General features: G+C 38.9%; 1 protein-coding gene across 5 annotated transcripts in view; it reads right to left on the bottom strand.

Annotated features, from left to right (window-relative positions):
• LOC109033126 (protein DOP1 homolog) overlaps nt 1-20389 on the bottom strand; it is a 94662-nt gene that overhangs the window by 38401 nt on the left and 35872 nt on the right. For all 5 annotated transcript variants that reach the window (XM_019045574.2, XM_019045572.2, XM_072306138.1 and 2 more), the window contains exons 3-11: nt 10124-10310; nt 9152-9317; nt 8317-8506; nt 7581-7756; nt 6206-6344; nt 4595-4731; nt 3615-3843; nt 2123-3077; nt 848-1089 (exon numbers count right to left, since the gene is read on the bottom strand). In XM_019045574.2, coding sequence (XP_018901119.2) covers nt 848-1089; nt 2123-3077; nt 3615-3843; nt 4595-4731; nt 6206-6344; nt 7581-7756; nt 8317-8506; nt 9152-9317; nt 10124-10310 — 2421 coding nt within the window. The remainder of the gene's footprint in view (nt 1-847; nt 1090-2122; nt 3078-3614; nt 3844-4594; nt 4732-6205; nt 6345-7580; nt 7757-8316; nt 8507-9151; nt 9318-10123; nt 10311-20389) is intronic.

Raw genomic sequence — 20389 nt, 5'->3', positions numbered from 1 at the left:
CCTCAAGATGCTGATCAAAAGTTATAATAGCGCCAACTTTCTACGATGCACCGTTTTCGCAAAAAACCTATGAGAAGATTCAATTATTCGGTGACTATGAATAAAAAAGAACAAAGCATTTGAGAACAGGCCCGATGTGAATAAGGAAAAAACGTAGCTTGTGTCCGTCTTCTTATCTGTACCTGCCGACTCAGGGGCTATCTCCCTCCCGCACTAGCCCGGTAGACGTTCAGACTTTCCTGTTCTTATGCTCCTCAAGAATCTGATTTGGATGGTGGTCGAGCAAAACGGCGTGCGGAATCCGAGATAAGACTGCCGCTCGGTGCGGGATTCCCCATTATTTCCTTGTTGACACACAGCCGCTTGTCAATCGAGCACTGAAATGAGGAATCTTTCTGGCTATTTATCACCGAATAATTGAATCTTCTCATAGGTTTTTTGCGAAAACGGTGCATCGTAGAAAGTTGGCGCAATTATAACTTTTGATCAGCATCTTGAGGAGAATCGAAATACATAAGTCAGAAGGCAATTCTTCATGGTACAGCTTCCCATAAGAGGTGTGCGGGGTCCTTTACCAGATCTTTCCGCAAAAACTTCCTTGAAGGAGGAATTTTGAACTGTTAAATGCCAATGTGATGAAAATACTATTCCAATAAAATAGCATACTATCGTTCTAAATAAAAATCAATATTATTTTCAATGATCCATATACTTGTAAATGCTGAGTAAAGTGTTGTAACTATTAGTTCAAATATTTGAGAGATTTAGTTACTCTCACCGCTTTGAACTTTTCATAATAAAAGCTAGCTGCTAGAAGAACGAGAGAAAAAAAAAAAAAAGTACTCACCTGAAAAGAATTAGTACAGTTTTCGATATAATTTAAATGGTTTGGTTTGAGTAAAGGTATGATCAGAACAGGTATAATTCCTGCCTGCTGATTGCTTGGCGGGAGCTGATTCTGCGTCTGACATAAGGAAACGAGGTCTAGTAATGTAGCTATGGCAACCAATTGAAGGGATGGGGCAGTTGTGCCTAACCAACAGGCACAAACAATCAGAACTTGCAACCACTCAGGTAACAACTCATCTTCTGAAAATAAAGGTAAAAATAAAATAATACTATGATTTAAGAAAAAAAATGTTTGCTGTCAAGCATAAACAAAAGAAAAATATCACGAATCACACTTTTTTGGACGATTCTTCTATTTATATGATTTTAAATTCTAAGAAAAATAAATTGGAATAAAATTTTTAGCTTCCAAAATCTTTTGAGAAGTTTTTTGATAAAATATTCCTTATCCTTGAACTTTTTCATGGTTTTATAATCCACAAAAACTGAAAAAAAGAAACTTTTACTCAATTTCTTCCTTTTTTATATTACTTATTCTATTTTTGATTTCAGTTGAAATTAAATCGTAATCACAGTTAATGTTTTCTAAAGCAATAAAATTTTAATCAAACCTAAAAATCCTCTATCACACAACTCTAATAATATAAGGTCAATAATGGCCAGTGGCCCGTCAGTTGTGCTACCTATACCAAAAGTGCTCCTTCCGAGTTTAAAGGAAAAATAAGTAGATAAAAAAGGGTGTTCTTAAATCATTTTTTTTTTTTTATTTTTTTTGCACCCCGATTTTACTCCCTTTTTTTTCATTTAAAGTCAGTTAGTTAAAAAAGAGATCGACCACCCCTGAGTTTCATTGTAATAATGGTTTGACTGTAATTTAAAAGAGGTAATAATTTCAGCATTAGTTTGGACAAAAAATTGAAAGGAGAGATAGGAAGAACACAGGGGTGCAGAAACTTCCCAACCTTGTGACCGGCCGTTCACGTGAAATGGGGAACCCATGTAAGGACAAAGAAATTGGGGGAACGTTGGGAGTTTTTTTTTTTTATTTATTTTTTTGGGTTTAGGGGGAACTTGACTGTCAAGTGCACTACTTTGAGGGAACCTAACTGTCAAGCGCGCTGTTTTGGGGGGAACCAAACTGTTGACTGCGCTGTTTTGAGGGAACCCAACTGTGGACCGCGTGTCGGGCAAAATTCTGCAAAAACTTAAAATGAGGGAACCCTTGGAAGTTTCTGCACCCCTGGAAGGACATATATACATATGAAATAATTACCTAAAGATGGCTCTCTTCTAACTAACACAGAGTCGCCAACAGAAGTTTGGAATGTTGAAAACTCGACTAGGAGCTTGGAAGACAGATGCATGGACTTGGTCCATACGGAACCGAGTGAGTCGCAGCACTCACTTCTTGCTGATGAGTAATCACTATCAGAGAATGCAAACGCTGAATCACTCGTGGAGCTAAACGGCACAACACAACTATCACTTGAGGAGGAGTCAGGGGCTATAACTAATCGTAGCAGCTTTTCGAGTTGCTTAGTTCTATCTTCAACTGTTGAAATATTGGATTTAATTTTTAGAGCGTCTAATAACACTGACACTCCTTTAGTTTCACCTATTTTTACACGAACTCCATACACAAAAGTTACATAAAATTTCTCGTACTGCTTCAAACACTTCTCCATAATGGAATTTTGTTCAGCTGACCTTACAGAGTTGGGACTCTCTGCAGTGCTTGCTTCTAGGGTTGAATATGTTGCTATTGACAAGTTTTGAGAGGTGGCATCTTCAGTTAATGTAATTGTATCTAGACTACTTAAATTTTCCAAGGATTTTGATGGTAAAAATTCTGATAATGTTGACACTTCTGAATCGATACTACTAAAATCATCAACCCTACTCAATGGTTGGGGCATTTCTTTCTTTGGTTCTAAGCTTTTAACTGGCACTGCTTTTCCTGGTTGCTGTGCAGGTTTACTTTTAGGAACAACTGTTGCTTCTGCCGGTGGGTCGACAGGCTGCGGCATAACGACCGAAGGCGTTATACGGGAAAGGAGTCTTGTGCAAAGTTGAAGGCACACTGTCATTTGATTGGCCGAAAGAGAGTCGCACTGATCGGTTAGTGTTGTAATGATGTGTAAAAAGAGGCTCGGCAGGAGTTCACTGGGAGTCTCCGAGTAAGTTTCTAATAGCACCACGTCTAATAAAAATTCAATTATAGCACAGACCTGCAAAAATATACAAAGGAAATATTAACAAAAAATTGTATTTCGAAATAAAGATGAATTCCTTTCATTTTTATACCTTCTGAGTCATTCACGGTTGAAACAAGTTACTTCGCTTTTTGTCATACTTTACATAATAATCGTCCCAGCTTTAGGGGAAGTTTAATCAATTAATATTGAAATGGTTGAAAATAACAAACATAGCTAAACAAAAACAGCAAAATCTCCTAAATTTAACTCATTTATTTGGAGAGCAATTTGAAGGACTTTTTTTATTCAAGAAAAATAAACGAGATCAACACAGAAAGACTAAAAAACAGGCCACAATCACTCCATAGAGCAAGTTCATTGACTTGGAAATACAAAAATTAGAGTTTTTTTCAAAGTGACCAGACACTTTATGCCATTTTTTGAAGCGCTGATGCCTGAATCAGACTCTTACTTGATTTGGTTGACGGATCCTTTTTCATTAAAATCTCAGCAGAATTATAGAAAAAAAAAATTATAAATAATATATTCTACGCCTGAGAAAAGACTTACTTCTGTTAGGATTGGGTATCCACTACCGACAGGTTGAACAGGTTTCTGCTCCGAATACTCATCGTAGTTGCGAGACTTCATATTCTTACAAGCATCAGAGAAGAGAGTCCCGGTGTATTGCCATAAATAACGAGGCTCAAGAGCTCCAAAAAGTAGATTTGCTGCTTTCAACAACTCACTACTATTAGAGGCTTTGCTTCCTGGATTGTGATAGCACAAATATAGTAACCTGAAATTAATGGATTAAATGTTATTTTATGGATGCAGAGGACTTTGAAATCAGGTGCTCTTGCTCAAGAGCATCCTTGATTTCCTAACTTTTTTAAAAATACTTTGCATGACAGAAATTTTTAAGTAGAATAAATTCCTAAAAAACTCACAAACTTAAAGATACTACAACGAAAAAGGCTTATGGATGATTTTAGAGAATTAAAATGAATTAAAGTACAATAGGGTGTAGCTTACTTCAACGAAGGAAAATAACAAATTTCAGAATTAACAAAGGAACTTTCATAAATGTTTAAAAATGCATGTAGTCAAACTGTTGCAAATATGATTAACATTTAGAGGTCGTGATAAACCTTCAAATTCATAATTTCTTGCTTTTTGAGGAGAAATTTAATTTCCCCAAAAGCTATTGTGCAGTGGGAAGGAATCATGGTCATTTTTTAATTCAGCATAATTTAGCAATTGATTGATGGTTCTTTCTTTAAATCTCAACTGGTCCCTATGGATCCCTCCACCACTTCTCCTGAAGTGACCTCAAGTCATTCTTAATCATTAAGTGACCCTTCACTGGGGTCATTTACTTTAAAAACTCCATAGGAATGAAATGCTACCACGGTTTTCTCTCATTGAAAGCATTTGGTAAAATAATGCATCTTTAATTAAAAACGAGAAAAATACGGTGTGGAGGCTTGAAAAAAGAAGTACTAATCATCACTGATGAGAATATTGTAAGACAGAATTTGTTTTAATACCTGAAAACTTCATACAATATATCGTCTAGGATCACCGGGCCTATTTCAGGTTTGTCAATCAATGAGATCAAAATTTTGTAAGGATTCAAATTGTGAGGATTATGACTAGTTGCTTCATTTAAAGTTATTTTGATGGCCTGAAAAAAGAACAAAATATTATCTTGTATTAGTGAAATGAAAGTCTGGAAAAGGGTTTTAAAATATTTAAAATTGAAGCAAAAAAGCATAGAGTACATGGAGTCGTAATGTAAATGGGAGAGCTGGCGCCATGTTCTGCTCGACGAGTTCCGAGCCTGGTGTGCACCGAGCTCGGGTCACTTTTTCGATACATGTTCAGTCCAAAATGGCGGTGTGGAATACGTGGTAATTCCTATCTCCTTAGTTTACATCGGATGGCCGGGTACCCAGGTATTGCAAACAATCGATCATGTATCGAAAAAGTGACCCGGCGTCACACAGGAGTCTTGGAATTCGGGACATGGAAAATGCTTAAAAGTGGCGCCAGCCCTCCCACTTACATTACGACTCTATGTACTCTATGCAAAAAAGCAACAATAACCTTATCTATTTTTGTACAGTATTTTAATACCTTGAAGTAGACTTGTTAACTTTGCAGTTTTGTATCAAATATTTTTTCAAAAACTGCTTTAATTATTACCCTGTATGATGAATCTTTTCTTGAAAGTTGGATTGATGTTGATGGATACTTACAAGAGGGTACACAACATCTGGGCAAAGGAAGTGCAACTTGAAATGTTCAAAATATCAGTTGCGATACTCTTTTTCAAGATTAGTAAAGAGTATTTTAAGAGACAAAGACAAGTACATGTAATTTATCATTTTTAGTTGAGGCTCAGGGCAATTGTCAGCTTTAAGTTCAGGATTGAAAAAAGTTGATTTGCAGCCAAATTGTACACGCCACTTGGATAGGGTGTCTACTAAAAATTCATTTTGGATTTCCTGATATTTTCCACATTCTTCTTGATATTTTAAATGAAATTTCCTAGTTTCTTTGCGCGAGTAAATTGGCACTTGTTTAATCTTACAAACCAACACATTTAATGAATGGAGTGAAATGTTTCAATTTGGCGTTTGCTAAATTGCATGCACAGGGTGTCTAATAAAACAGGCTGGCCAAAAATTAGTACTTTTACGTTGCGTTTTCAGTGCATTCCCAAGAAATTCAGTAGGTATTTCCTCAATAGAAAAATTCAGTGCTTTTTCAGTGACTCCAATTAAAGAAATCATACAAAATTTAAAAAATTTGAATTTCTAGTTCATGACCAAAAAATGGAAAAAATTCCGAACCGCTCTTAAAAAATCAGCACTATTTCCAGACTTTCTGGAAATTTCGGACTTGTAGACACCCTGATGTAGTTCAAAAATGCTTGATTCACTCGGAATTTCCCGATTCAGGACTGATTTTCCTGATATCTTTCTGCTGACATCGAATTTCCTGATATTTTTCTGCTGACATCGAAATTCCTAATATTTTCCAGGTTTTCTGGTATTAACTGACGGTAGCCTCTCTATTAGTGCTAAAGCGATGAAAATCTTGCAATTTTTCAAACTCCTTTGAAGGAAATTGAAAGAGCTGGCTGGAAGAATTACCTGAGTGAGAAGTTCCCTTGAGTAGGTTTCAAAGTACCAGTTTACCGTGTCCAGGGAGGTGACTTCTTTGCTCTGCTGCACCTCTGCACTAACTAATGCCATATTCACCTCCGACCCAAGAAGCCATGCAAACAAACGCCTATTGTAACGGACATAAAGGCAAGTTTCAGACAATGATAACTTGAAATTGGCACGGATGCTGCTCAATTCGTTAGTGATATTTTGTTTCTTCTTGCAAAAGCCACTAGACCAAAGTCTAAAGGCAATTCACAATAGATTTCACTCATCCAATAACTGCAAAAACTAATATATCAAGCAATGATGATGAAAAATAGGCGATGCTTCCAGTATGGATCACCCAGTATTTTACTATCCCTTACCATTTTTGAACAATTCAAGCAAAGTTACATCCGAAAAAGAAAAACACATTGTTATTTCTTAAAACAAAAAATCCATGGGTCAACTACCAAGAGCAGTTCAACTTGCCGCTGCAAACCCCACACCAGATCCTATGCCGGTTATTTCTTACCAAGAGACACAACTGCTTATAACTGAGGAATAAGCGCACAATCTTTTGACCACATTTTTATTTAAAAATCATTCGTGAATTAGTGGTCAAATTTCATGGACATCTATGAAGATAAATAAAAATTGAAAATTGTACCTATTATCTTTTCTGAGGAAAAATGGATGTTGACAGGAATATTTAGATATGCATTTACATTCGCCACGATTAATACGCTAAAGTTAAGTCAAAGGAATTACGCAATCCTCTAAACTACTTGATGAGAAAAATCATGAAATTACGACAAAGATTATGACAAACAATCGATGTACTTCCTCTGCTTTCTTTTCCCCTCATCACTTATTTCTAAGCTTTATTAGAATAGAGCAGCCTTATCACTTTATCTTTTTCTGTTACTCCAAGTTTCACAGGATAAAAACAGGAAGAACAGAGCTGAATCTGTAGAATAAATTGAAAAAATAAAGTTGTAAGAGGAAATTTCTGAAAATCTATGTTTCGTCCAAAAAATAACACATTTTTGGAATCCTCAAGGAAAAGGATTAACAGAAGCTGTGATAAGATGTTTGGCAGATATTGCTTGAAAACGGTTTTATGTATTCGCTTGATACTTGCTTTAATTAAGGAGCTTGTGTGATGGAGAACTAACACATTGCAGATAAGCACAAGTCTTAAGAATTCCCAGGGATAAATGCAACAATGTTTTTCTAAGAGATTGCAATACAATCTCGTTATACTTATCATTACCAACATACCGCCACACCCTCTAAAACGACCTCTAAACTTTTGACGGAATCTGCAGACATCATGCTTAATTACAAGCTACAAAATATGAAGTGATATCAGACTTGCCTGTTAAGCGACATGTCCCTCCGGAGCAAGGTGTCAAGGGCAGCTGTTACAATCCTTGTCATATCACTTCGAACTAGTTGCTTATTATGCATTGGGAATCCAACGAGTAAAAGATCTAAGACACTCCTCTGTACCAAAACACCCGAATCTTCCACACACGCACACAACCCATTTACCTGTAAAATAAAGAAAGTGATGAAAACCTTGCCAAAATTATATGCCACTTACTTGAAAAGTTCAGATTTAAAATTCAATTTATTTCATTGTATTCCATTCCTATTTGCAGGACACTGAATGCTTAATTCATCCTTTTAAATTTCTTCTTCTTCTTTTTAAAAAACTACCAGGGATAAATGCAACCATGTTTTATTAACATAATGCCATGATTTCTTCTAATAACATTGCAAACATTTGCAACGACAGAACTTTTAACGGAATCTGCCGAAATCATGAATCTATACACACTACAGAACTTAGCTGTACTTTAAAACTCATTTGAATTTACTGCGCATATTACCTATTTCTTACTCAGTTTTAAATGAAAGGAAAAATCGGACTGTCTCCATTAGAGAACATAAGTTTTAAGGCGAATATTGGCATCATGTTCTTGCATCTTAGAGTCAATATCATAATTTTCTGGGAGAGCGACAGAAAATATTTAGAGAAGCACTGACGTGCAAGAATTATTGGTATCCAATGAAGCTTAATCAGCAACAAAAGAGAAAGAACTGCTTACCATTACATCAACATTTGTTCCCATGATGTAAAGCTGATCTTCCATGGTTTTTTTCTTGTCAAAGTTCCCTAAAATAAAAGTTATGGCAGCCAATCGGATGGCTTCGTTTGAGGCAAGGCATTCCCAAAGATGACCGTAGAAAATAGGAGGACCAACTCCTTCGCATACTTTGTGAAGAAGTTCTATCGTTCTGTTGATGAGAAGAAATAAAAACAATTTCAAAAAATTGGCACACAAAAAAATAAAAAAACTTAAACATATGTGACGTGAAAAAGAAGTGTGAAAAACGAATAAAAATGCCTCAAGGTATTTGCAAACTATGGACACTTAGCTTAGTAGCATTGGAGATACTTAAAAATAGTTGCGGTTTTTTCCAGAGGCGCTTGGTTGTGGCATTGCCTTTTTTTAAAGTGAAAACCTTTACAAATGAATAACTTCGCTGCATTTCAACCGCTTTTGATTACATTTGTTTATTTACTAATTTTACTCTTAAATGGAGCCTCCTGATGGTGCAAAGGTTCTGGAGTTTACATAGCACTGGGCGACTCTTAAACAAACTTAAACATTCTTTGTTGGACACAAAATTTAATTTTTATTTTCCTACAATTTTTGAGTTGACATTATCTGATTTCTGAAATATGACCACTTGAAAATGGTCACAGTTACCTGGAAAAATCGGAAAGCACTGACAGGATTCAATTTTTCATGCAGAACTGCAGCAGGGATCTCTCATATTCAACGCTAACATTCAGTTTAGAACTCGAAGAAAAAAAATGGTGGAGCCATTTCAAAAGAATTTAAATAAGCAGTAAAAGCATCAGACAAAAGAGCTCACCTATCATAATAGTCGTAGCCTTCTTCAAGACCAGGCAATACACCACTTAAAAAACCACTCAAGGCTGGGCCGAGCCTTTCCCCTAGGGGTACGAAATGAGTTTCATAAATTCCTAAAAGGATGGGTCGCACACTCTGTTCTGCGTAACCCAATAAGGGAAATAAACCTGTAAACCAAAAATAGTGAAGACAGCATTAACGTGGTGCTTTGTATCCAAGGATACTAATGTCTGGTATATCCAAAGGTGCATTAATCGATCATAAGTAGGGGAAAAAATGAACTGTTGTGGGATCGTTAAGAACATTACACACCTAATTTATCCAGAGGAGCATTATTCTGTCATAAATAGAAAAAAAATGCACAGTTGTGGAATTGTTGGGAACGTTACAGTGCTGAACAAATTACTAAGTATGAATGTTCTTTCGTTTATTAAAAAGAAACAAAACACAATGTTTTAGGGAAATATTAGAGGCACTCATCGGAGGTTCAAATCAATGTAGTTTTATAGAGATGTATATTTGTCAAGCTAGATCGATAAATCAGATTTTAAGATTTCAATCGAAAACTTTATCCAGTGTCCTGCTGAATAAGTTATGAGTGGTTTGGGTTATCATTGTGCGACGAGAGGACGAAAACTTGCATTAAAATCCGGCAATTTTGTACCATGAACATGGCGACAGATGAGAATGTAATGACCTTTCTTATAAAGCACTTTTCAAAATTGCAAGCTTCAAACCGCCATCTCTGCTTTGAAATGGTATATACAATAGGCAATTTTTGATCCAAAAAGTGTTAGAAACATTCCTTGATGCTCTGTTATCAATAATTCAATTTTGAGGCTTTGTGCAACAAATATCACTTTTATTATGGACAGTCTCATTTATGATAAAAATGTCTATCAAAACTAAAACCTATCTTGTATCCTTGAGGATAAATGAATGAAAAGCAATCCAATGAAAAATTTGTAATCACCTGCGCTGTAGATAAAAAGTTCTTGACTCAAGCGGTTCGTTCCTATACATTTGAAAATTGTGTTGTACGTATCTAAGGCTTTTTTGTGAACCCCCGACGGAAGAGTGGGGTGCATACATTGTGCCAAGCGTTTACTTATTTTAATTTTCCTCGGGATGACTGGAAATTTTGAGTGGCTTTGAATGACCTGTAACAAAACAAAATGAACCAATTTTACAAAAACTGCGAAAATATTTTTCGATAATATTCTAATACATGTTACTTAGTTCAGATACATTTCCTGAATTTTCTCAAGACTTCAGAAATTCCAGGAAAAATCCTCGATTCCCATGATGATGTTAAATGACTCATAATCGATTTTGAACTTATCTACGGCTGAAGATGGTGCGAGTATTACTAGTGGATTCCATTTATTGAAGCGTTGTACAATCTGACTGAGATTAAGTCATTGAAATTCGCCAGACGTTTGGCAAAATATTAGTCAATCGCGTGGGTTCCTGTCTCTGAGAGTTGTATCGGACGATATTTACGTACGGGAGATAAAACTTCAAGACGGCGAGATATTCACAACTTGTTTGCTGCTTCTTAAGTGCACACACTTTTAAAGCTGTGAGTTATGCTAGATGACAGAATGAGTGAGAGTTAAAAAAAATGATGTTCGAGGAAGTAGATGTGATAAGGGAAAAATGACATGAGCCCGTTGCAAGGAGCAGGGATGTACATGACTTTTAATGAAAGCATTAAACGGAACATTTTGCTGGGGGAACGACGCGACGTTGTCACTTTAAAAGTACACAAATGCTTCATGAGCCAGGGTGTCTACTAAAACAGGCTGGCCAAAAATCAGTACTTTTGCAGCACTTTTCCAGTACATTCCCAAGAAATTCAGTACCTCCTCAACAAAAAAATTCAGTACTTCTTCAGTACCTCCAATCGACGAAATTCGGAAAGTTTCAAAAAGTTGAATTCCTCGCTCAAATTGCGACAAAAATGACAAAAGAAGGAAAAAATTCCGGACCTCCTTGCGAAATTTCCGCACTTCTTCAGAACTTCCGGACCGCGCTTGAAAAATCAGTGCTATTTCCAGACTTTCCGGAAATTCCGGACTTGCAGACACCCTGACAGCTCAAAAAAGCTTTGTTCAGAGCTCACCCATGAACTTATTGTAACGTCGCGAGCGTTTCGGCCCTGTTCTCGCAGAAGAGAGACCGTTTTGTAAGTCTAAATTTTGGGGCGTTTCACTTGGATTTTGGAAGGTTTCCGGAGGTTTGAAATACTCCAGAAAAATTCCTACGACACCAAAAATCTTAAAACTGCACAACTGACCCATAACTGATGTCAAAAATAAGAACACATGATTCAACGAATTGCAGAGGGAGGACAAGCATAAAACTGCATAAAACCGGTTGAAGGACGTTCCTTCAACCAGCGGTAACGTTGACTATTCCAATGCAACAGTCGTGGAATTGCAGATTTGATATTTTGAAGGCGATTTCTATGCATTCGAGAGCCAATGGACCATAGTGTGTCTCTCTCAGTTTCCATGTGGCTCATAGAGCACTTAAACCTCCCGGTTGGCAAAATGCAAATAAAAACCAACCAAGTTGACCGAGTATTACCTATACATACTTTGGAAGTCATGTATAATCAAACTTTCTTTCCCTCTTTCTAGAATTTATATGATCATTCAGGATACATCTTCTATTGGATCTCAACCTTTGGCATTGTAATTGACTTATTAATAGACATTACGGTGGATCACTGCGGTTAGGGCAAAATATCCAATTCTCAATCATATTGTTAAATTGTTCATCTCTTTCATAATCGCATTTTTCAAACCTTCCACATCTTGCGTGAAATTTTATGAAACATTTCACGCGAAATTTCTATTGTTTTTCCATGAAAGCTAACAGCGCTAGCTCCATTAAACTGCAATTAAGTTGGATCACAACGGGATGGACATACTTAAGATCTTAGAGGGGTAGGCGTAACTGGAATCGATACAGCAAACATACAGATCCGTTTCTTAATTTCGTTCGCCTTGGAGATGCACGACGGAAAAAGAGAAAACTTTACGATGCTCGCAGGTTTCTCGGGAAGATCATACGGAAGTGAGAACAATCGAAACATGGTGGGCGAAAAGTAAGTGCGAATCCGTATGGAGAATATGACATTGGTAATTAATTTGGAACGGCTGATGAACTCTGAGGCCGAAGCGATTAATTGGCGGAAGATCTGGGCACCTAATTTATGGCGCTGATGGCAGAGACAGTGTCTCGGATGTTTTAATTGCTTCTTGCTGCACTTGAGCGCTGTTGCGAGGTAGCAGAAAAAAACACATCGAAGATCAGGAGAGAAAAAACTGAAACCCCCCCCCCCCCTGTTTTAAATGCGAATATTAATTATCGCTCCGTGAAAATAAAACAGCTTTGAGAGAGCAGCTGCTAACAGGAGAATAAACCTTCAAAAAAAGATTTATGACTAAAAAACTGATCATAAATGACGTTACTATAGGTCCTTGTAGGACAGGTGGGGAGGCGGTCCAGCGGACCGATTATTGAAACTGATAGATAAAGCGGTAGACAAAGACGACAAAAGGGATTTGGAGGGATCCTATTGGTGGAAACGGGTTGTTGCAATGGACAAAGGAGGTAGGTAATCGACTAAGTAACGGCAACCCACGAGAAACCCGACAGTTAGTCTATCATTTTCCCCCTTAGTCGATGAGAACCACCCATTTCAACCAATAGAATTGCTTTATACTTCCTATGTCATCTTTGTCTATCGCTTTGTCTATCAGTTTCAATAATCGCCCCCCAGGATTGGGATAGCTCCAAACCCCTATTTCTTCTTTGTCTATCAATTTCAATAATCAGTCCGCTAACGTCGGAGGAGCGACGACGAGACTTGACGACGACGCGACGCGACGATCAGGGTGACGATCGTGAAGAGGAGTCGCCTGATCCGGTCGAAAAATTAGGATTGCAGGATGCAGGTTGATAGTTTTTCTTTTTTTTAAATCTAGCTCTTGGTGATGATTCGTGCGTCGAGAGAAAGTATTACTTGTCGGCGTTGCCCGACGAGATTGGCTCGGATATTATCAACTTTTATGGCACTTTAAATGGAAACTCCGACCACCAGGATGTCGAAGTGGCAGCGCATATCTTGAATATCTTGTCTTCTTGGATGCTGCCTACTTTTACCCAACTCCGAATATTCTCCTCGGATAACGACCTCAGAGCGGCGATTGGCAAGTTGCGTTGGTCTGTTCGGACGTCTATTTCTGACGGTCGCAACAGTGTTCGAAGCTCATCTTCGAGTTTCAGGAGCCATGTGGCGCATCAAGCTTGATTTTTAGGGGCCAAATTCACTTTTTGCCTATACATAACAGCGCAAATGGTGTTTTAGTGGTGTGGTGTTAAGGCAAGGTGTTTTAGTTACAGATCTAATAGCTGTAACTTGGAGGACATTTCTAAAAATCACCAAACGAAAAACTTAGGATTTTTTGGAGGAAGGGAAAGGGTAATTTTTTAGGGGCCACGTTGGCGCAGAGGTTTCCTTTTTTAGGCGCCATGACAGATTTCTTAGGCGCATTTGGCGCCTGTGAGTTTCGAACCCTGGTCGCAAAAAACGGATGTTTTTTAACATAAATACAGGGCAGCCCAGACCTCTCGTTCCAAGGTCTATCGATCGGTTATTTTGAGTCAAACGGAGTCCACGCGGGGATGAATAGGGAATAGGGATGAATAGGGGAAGGGGGAATCGACCCCCAGAAATCTAAAAACTGCCGCGAAGTCGCTCCGGGCCAATAGATTTAAGAGTGAGAAAATGCGCCGCCTAGTGACGTAATCTGGCGGTATTTCCCATTTTTATTATGCATGTATTTTTAGCAATTATGATAAATAAAAATAAATAAAATAATATAAGAAAATAATAAAAAAAAATAGAACTAAAAGTTAAAAATAAAACTAAGACCAGATGGTGCGATCCAGTGGACGCGGTAGCGCACAAGGGTACACAGTTCCATACGGTACACAAATTAGATCATTTTGTCATATCTCCTCCAATAATTGTTCAATTTATGAACCAAGGGTATCCTCGTGTTCAGCTCACTTGGCAGCGTCCATTCAAACACAGAACTCATCAAATTTCAGACACCTGCAAATTCTCCATTGCGTAAATTTTCCAAGTTTAAGGTCCCCGTGTGTCACATCGGTAAATGGTTGGGGGGGGGGGGGGGGCTTCGGGACTATGAATTGTTAATTTTGTCCTCTCGAAGCTTAAGCTGAAATGAGGCCGCTGAAGGTATTACTGCACACAGACTGCGGATCGGAGAAACGAGGCGGGATGAGAAAAGCAGGCGGATGCGGAAAAAAAGAAGACACCTCTGCATAAATGGGAATCGATTGGACGTTGTATGTAGTACTACGTTGGTTCGCTACCTCGGGCGTCACCCATGGGAAATGCGAACGGTGTTTCAGCACCTGCTCACTTTTCTCCGAACGAACCTCTTCAGATTTGATGCGTCATTTGCCGTGATCGGCCGCTTGTTTTTGCAGTCGTTCACCCCCCCCCCCCCACCCCCTTGGGTCGCTATTCGCGAGCGGTGGAGAGAAATCACGTAGTCTCGAGAAGCTCCCGCCCCGCCCGGGGAGCCCTCTTCAGGAGCACAAAAAGTTCATCTTTCTCTCCGGCCGCTGTCCGGCTGATGACGTCATTATAGAACAAGATGATGACGTTATAGGGGCACGTATAGGCAGATTCAAGGGGGCGTAGGGAGCGTGCCCCCCCCCCCCCCCCCCCGTCCGCCCGGAAAGGGAGAGGAGAAAAGGAAGAGAGAAAGAAGGTGGGGACGGAGGAAAGAAGAAGGTAAAACCCTTATACTGCCGCGCTAAGGAGAAACGCCGTATGAACCTTCAGGCGTTGCCAAATTTTCAATCATAAAACACAAATTCCCGTGTAAACTTATGAATATTTTTCTTCCATTTTATCAGATGATGTTGTTCGCAATTTCACCTATAGTTCCGGAAAATTGCAAGGAAAAATGTTCATAACTTTGCTCAAAAATAAACATTCTCTCGAAGGAAATTTGGCAACTCTCGAATGTTAACACGGCGATCTTCCTTAGCACGGCGGTATATTTGGCTATTATTCAAGTTGAAATTGCTCAGAACTGTATATTAGATGCTTAAAAATTTCGAAAATTTTCGGGGGGAGACCCCAGACCCCTTTAGACCCCCCTTCCCCGTTTTAAGCGTTTGGACGGATGTTCTCGTTCTTTTGCTGCCAAATTCGTTCATCATCGCCCTGGTAAAAATTGGCAGTAGAATCTGTATTCCAAAATACCATAGACCTAAAGCCGGCTGTAAGATTTTCAATAGCTTAAATAGCCGACTGCACAATTTCTTACTGCCTTTTATAGCCGATGGCGATTAAGCAACAGCCAGGCGATAAAGTTATGCTAAACGTTACTAATTACGGATGCTAGGACTTAGTGAGTTTTTGGACTACCGCTCTATTTTTGGGCCGTAGTGTCTTGATTTATTTTGCGCGAAAAGCTCCGTACTTTTGAAGGATGCCTGCCATCCCTAATATGTTGGAGCGCCTTCAATTTCGTATGATACTGTGCAATACCTCTGGTGTGAAATAGTTGCTTCAAGCGCCGTGGCACGCTGCGGCACGGCGCGGCGCGGCGGGCAGCCAGCGTGAAAAGCGCATTAGCGCCTACAAACCTAACAGGGATACCTCACGCATTGCGCAATGCGTGAAGTATCCCTGTTAGGTTTGTAGGCGCTAGTGCGCGCTTATCGCTGGCAGCACGCCGCTCCGCTCTGTGTTAGGCTCCCATATATAAACTCGTGGAGTCAGCGTTTTTCAACTCACGATTTTGAACTGTTTGCACATCCTGTATGGATTATCTCATTTTAATTGATGAAAAAAAAAAATGTATTAAAGGAAAATATAATGTGTGTTTTGAAAATATTATGGTGGTTCCGTATCAAACTTAATGATTTCCAAAGCACACGAATTTCTACACAATTTCTTATAGCCTTTTATGGCCGATGGCGATAAAGTGTAAAGCCCGGCGAGAAACTATAGCCCGGCTGTATACTTTTTTTTCGCTTCGTATAGCCCGGCTATATGATTTACTCCGCTTTCTACAGTTATATGATTTTCTATTGCCTTCTTTAGCCGGCTTTAAGAATTCCTATGGTATTTTGAAACGCAGCTCCTATCGCCAATTTTTACCAGGGCGGTTCATACCTGGCCGTAATTGAGGCTGTATTCGGCTATTTCTGTTTGTTTTTGTTCCCCCCACTATTCCCCATTTTTGTGCATTTACGGCTGATAACGTAATCGGTCAACCTTTGAGGCGCACATTTTTGCCGTCCAGATGTTTTCGATTTGTAATTTCTGACAGTTTTTGGCCCACTTACGCAGATGCGCGTATGCGTTTCCTCCTGATGACTTAACAGGAAAACCCTATTTTGATGTCATCAAGCATCCTTCGATGATGTCATGGGTGCGTAAATTCTCGACTACTTTCGGATGTTTTCGTCCATTCTGGGCAAATTTCAAGATACCTCAAACACGGTAAGCAAAAGTAACAGACACTTTGTGTTAATATGGGAAGTAAAACACAAAATAACCAAAGCCTTCGGTTGATTCTAGAGTTTCCCAATCTCTCCATTGTTTCCTGCGCTAAATTCGCCGCAAAGTGTACCAAAATCAACACAAAATTTGGGTTGATTCGTGTTTCACTTCCTTTGATAGCCAAAAGTAAGAAAAGAATACTAATATTTTTCTCAGTGTAGAAATTATGGAGTGATATACAAATGTCTGCAACATACATAAATATGCGTCGGCATGGAACCTTGGATGTAAAATCAACCTTTTATACTTCTGGGTTCTGCGCTAATGCTCACGACACGATTTTTTTGGGCAAGCCTCTGATCGGACAACAAGCATTAGAATTGAACAACGTTTTTTCGGAAGCGGATCTTAACTATTTCATGACATCATCGACATCTTCGACGGTAAAGTTATTCGAAGGTTCTCGTATCATGAGGGTGTTTGCGGTACATCGTTCGGGAAACTCGACCCCGTAACGTAAACAAAAGCATCGTTGCGTCGGGCCGCGGTCAATGCGATGAGTTCAACAACACCATTATGTTTACATTTCGCAATTTTACGACTGAGTTGCCGCGTCGGTTGCGAGAGCTTAATTACAAAAAAATTTCCCGTGAATTTTGCGAGTGAAATGAAATTATTAAAGCCTCGGATATTGAGTTAATTAAGAAGTCATTAAAACCTGCGATCACTCGCGATTGCCAGCGAAGATGTCATGAGCGGTGGTATTGTCTGATACTGTGAGTTGAACTTCGCTAAGTAGCCACATTCATGGTTACCAAATCGAGCGACGAAGTTTGGATATTAGCTGAATTTTCAGCAGTGAGAATAATGATGCAGGGTTGCCGCCAAATGAGAATGAAATTCCCTGACTTATAAAGATATGTCAGGTGATCAAATAGACATAATTAGAGATAGTTTTTGTACAAATTTTTTTGCTCGAAACGTCGAACCCATTCTTGAAAACAAATAAGGGTGCTTTTCAATTTTTCCCTGAAATTTCCAGGTTTTCCTGATTTTTTAAAAGTCCCTGAAATTTCCCGATTTTCCCGGTATTTCCTCACTGCACTGTGGCAGCCCTGATAATGCACTCAGGTGAGGCAGAAGTAATGTTCGGAGGTCAACGCTATTTTTCACCAAATGAAGGTTGACGAGCAACTTGTTAAGCACATAAAATCAGATAAAATTCGACAAATGATGACTGATTATTGTTGAGGTGACCAAATTGCTGGGCGTGTTTTCGCGGATTCTGAGCGTTGGCTTCCGAAAGCAACTTTTACGGAAGATAGCAGTGCGGGGTTTTTAAAATATATTGTCTCTGTTTGCTCGCTATGGCGCCATTTGTAGACGCCTATTTATAAACGATCCAATTATAGTTGGAAAATGACGGACCGCGAAACATCGCCAAAATTAGTCGGGGAGCGTCCAGCTTGGTCAGTCAAAACTTTCTTGCCCTGGACGCGAGTGTGGCTGTGGTGCTGGATCAACTGACAGCTTTTCGCGGAAATTGCGCGCCAATCACGTTCCTTGCTCCATCGATAACGGATATCCTTCCCGCTTCACACATTACTCAATTAGCTGCGCTATATTGCCGCAATTCTTAAGAAATTCTGCTTATATTATGCAAATTATTATGCAATTATATTATTATGCTGCTTAGCAATTATTATGTTCTCGTGACGGAACGAAGACACGGAAACAGGCAGATCAAAGGGGGGGGGGGAGAGAGAGAGAGAAAAGGAGGATATGAAGGAGAGAAGAAGGAAAGACGCTGACATTCGGCAAACATTCAGACAATTCGACATTTGACAAATTAGACTCAAACTGTATATTGGATGCTTCAAAAATTTAAAATTTGTTTGGAGGAGATCCCGGAACCCCCCTCCCGTTCGAAGTGCCTGCATTCGCCTACACATACAGTAAAGGCTAAGGAGAGGATTAAGTTCACTTGCCTTTCTTATCCGTGGGACCTGAGAGTGATCCAAAATTTCAATGAATTTTGAAGTGTAAAGTTTAAACTTAAACAGTAAAGTCGTAAAACCCGTATTTATCTGACTTGAATGCCTCCGTAAGTCGTCAGACATATACGGTTAGAAGGCAGCTTAAAGTTTGAGTAACGACTTTGAGTGCGACCAAAATTTTTCACGATTTCATAATCAACTAAAAAATTGTAGGTGCAGCTTGTGAAATTTTCGACGTGAGGTCACCTTGAATCACGGTTTCTAGCCAATTTTGGGAAAAAATCCTTCTTCTTCAAGTTTTTCAAACCGAATTTAATTATTCTCTTACTCGTCGTCCGAACAGAACCAAGTAGCCCAGACCAGTTCTTAGTTCCCTGGTAAAAATTGGTGATAGGAGCTGCGTTTCAACATACCATAGGAGTTCTTATAGCCGACTAAAGAAGGCTATTGAAAATCATATAGCTGACTGTAGAAAGCGGAGCAAATCATATAGCCAGGCTATACGAAACTATGAAAAAGTATACAGTCGGGCTATAGTTCCTATCGCCGGGCTTTACACTTTATCGCCATTGGCTATAAAAGGCTATAAGAAATTGTGTAGAAATTCGTGTGCTTTGGAAATCATTAAGTTTGATACGGAACTACCTTAATATTTACAAAACAAACATTATATTTTCCTTTAAAACATATTTTTTTTTTCATCAATTAAAATGAGAATTATCCGTACAGAGTGTGCAAACATTTCAAAATCATGAGTTGAAAAACGCTGACTTAAAATATTAGAGATACATAAGTAAAAATAAGAGAGAGTAAATAAGTAAAAATAAGAGATAAATACCGCAAGATTAAATATTAGAGCTTAATACAGAGCGGAGCGGCGACGCACTGGCGCCTACAAACCTAACAGGGATACTTCACGCATTGCGCAATGCAGGAAGTATCCCTGTTAGGTTTGTAGGCGCCAATGCGCACATCGCGCAATGCGTGAAGTATCCCTGTTAGGTTTGTAGGCGCTAATGCGCGTATCGCGCTCTCTGCCCGCCCGCCGCGCCGCAGCGTGCCACAGCGCACAGTGGATCGAGTTAATGAAGGAGGTCGGACATGAAATTTTTGACTAAAGCTGCATATTTTGCTATTAATTTCGTCACATTTTGAATTTTGAGGGATGTTTCCAGAGGAAAATTTTACGAAGAAACCAATGGCGCGACTTTTAGAACCTCAAAATATTGTATAGTCGGAGTTATGAGCTTTTAAAGTTTTCAAGTTCTGTCCGACTTCTCCTATTGTATCGATCCACTATGCGGCGTCTGAAGCAACTATTTCACACTAGAGGTATTGCCCTTTATCATAAGAAATTGAAGGCGCTCCAACATATTAAGAATGACAGGCATCCTTCAAAAGTACGGAACATTCCTCGCAAAATAAATCAAGATACTACGGCACAGAAAGAGAGCGGTGGTCCAAAAACTAACTAAGTCCTAGTAACCGTATTTAGTAACGTTTAGCATAATATTTATCGTCTGGCTGTTGCTTAGTCGCCATCGGCTATAAAAGGCTAAAAGAAATTGTACAGCCGGCTACAGAAGCTATTGGAAATCTTACAGCCGGCTTTAGGTCTATAGTATTTTGGAACACAGATTCTACTGCCAATTTTTACCAGGTTTCTGAATTTCAC

Source organism: Bemisia tabaci, chromosome 1, assembly GCF_918797505.1.
Source record: "Bemisia tabaci chromosome 1, PGI_BMITA_v3".
In the NCBI taxonomy this organism is placed as follows: Eukaryota; Metazoa; Arthropoda; class Insecta; order Hemiptera; family Aleyrodidae; genus Bemisia; species Bemisia tabaci.
The sequence above is the reverse complement of the archived record's forward strand: the minus strand, read 5'-3'. Positions and strand labels throughout refer to the sequence as shown.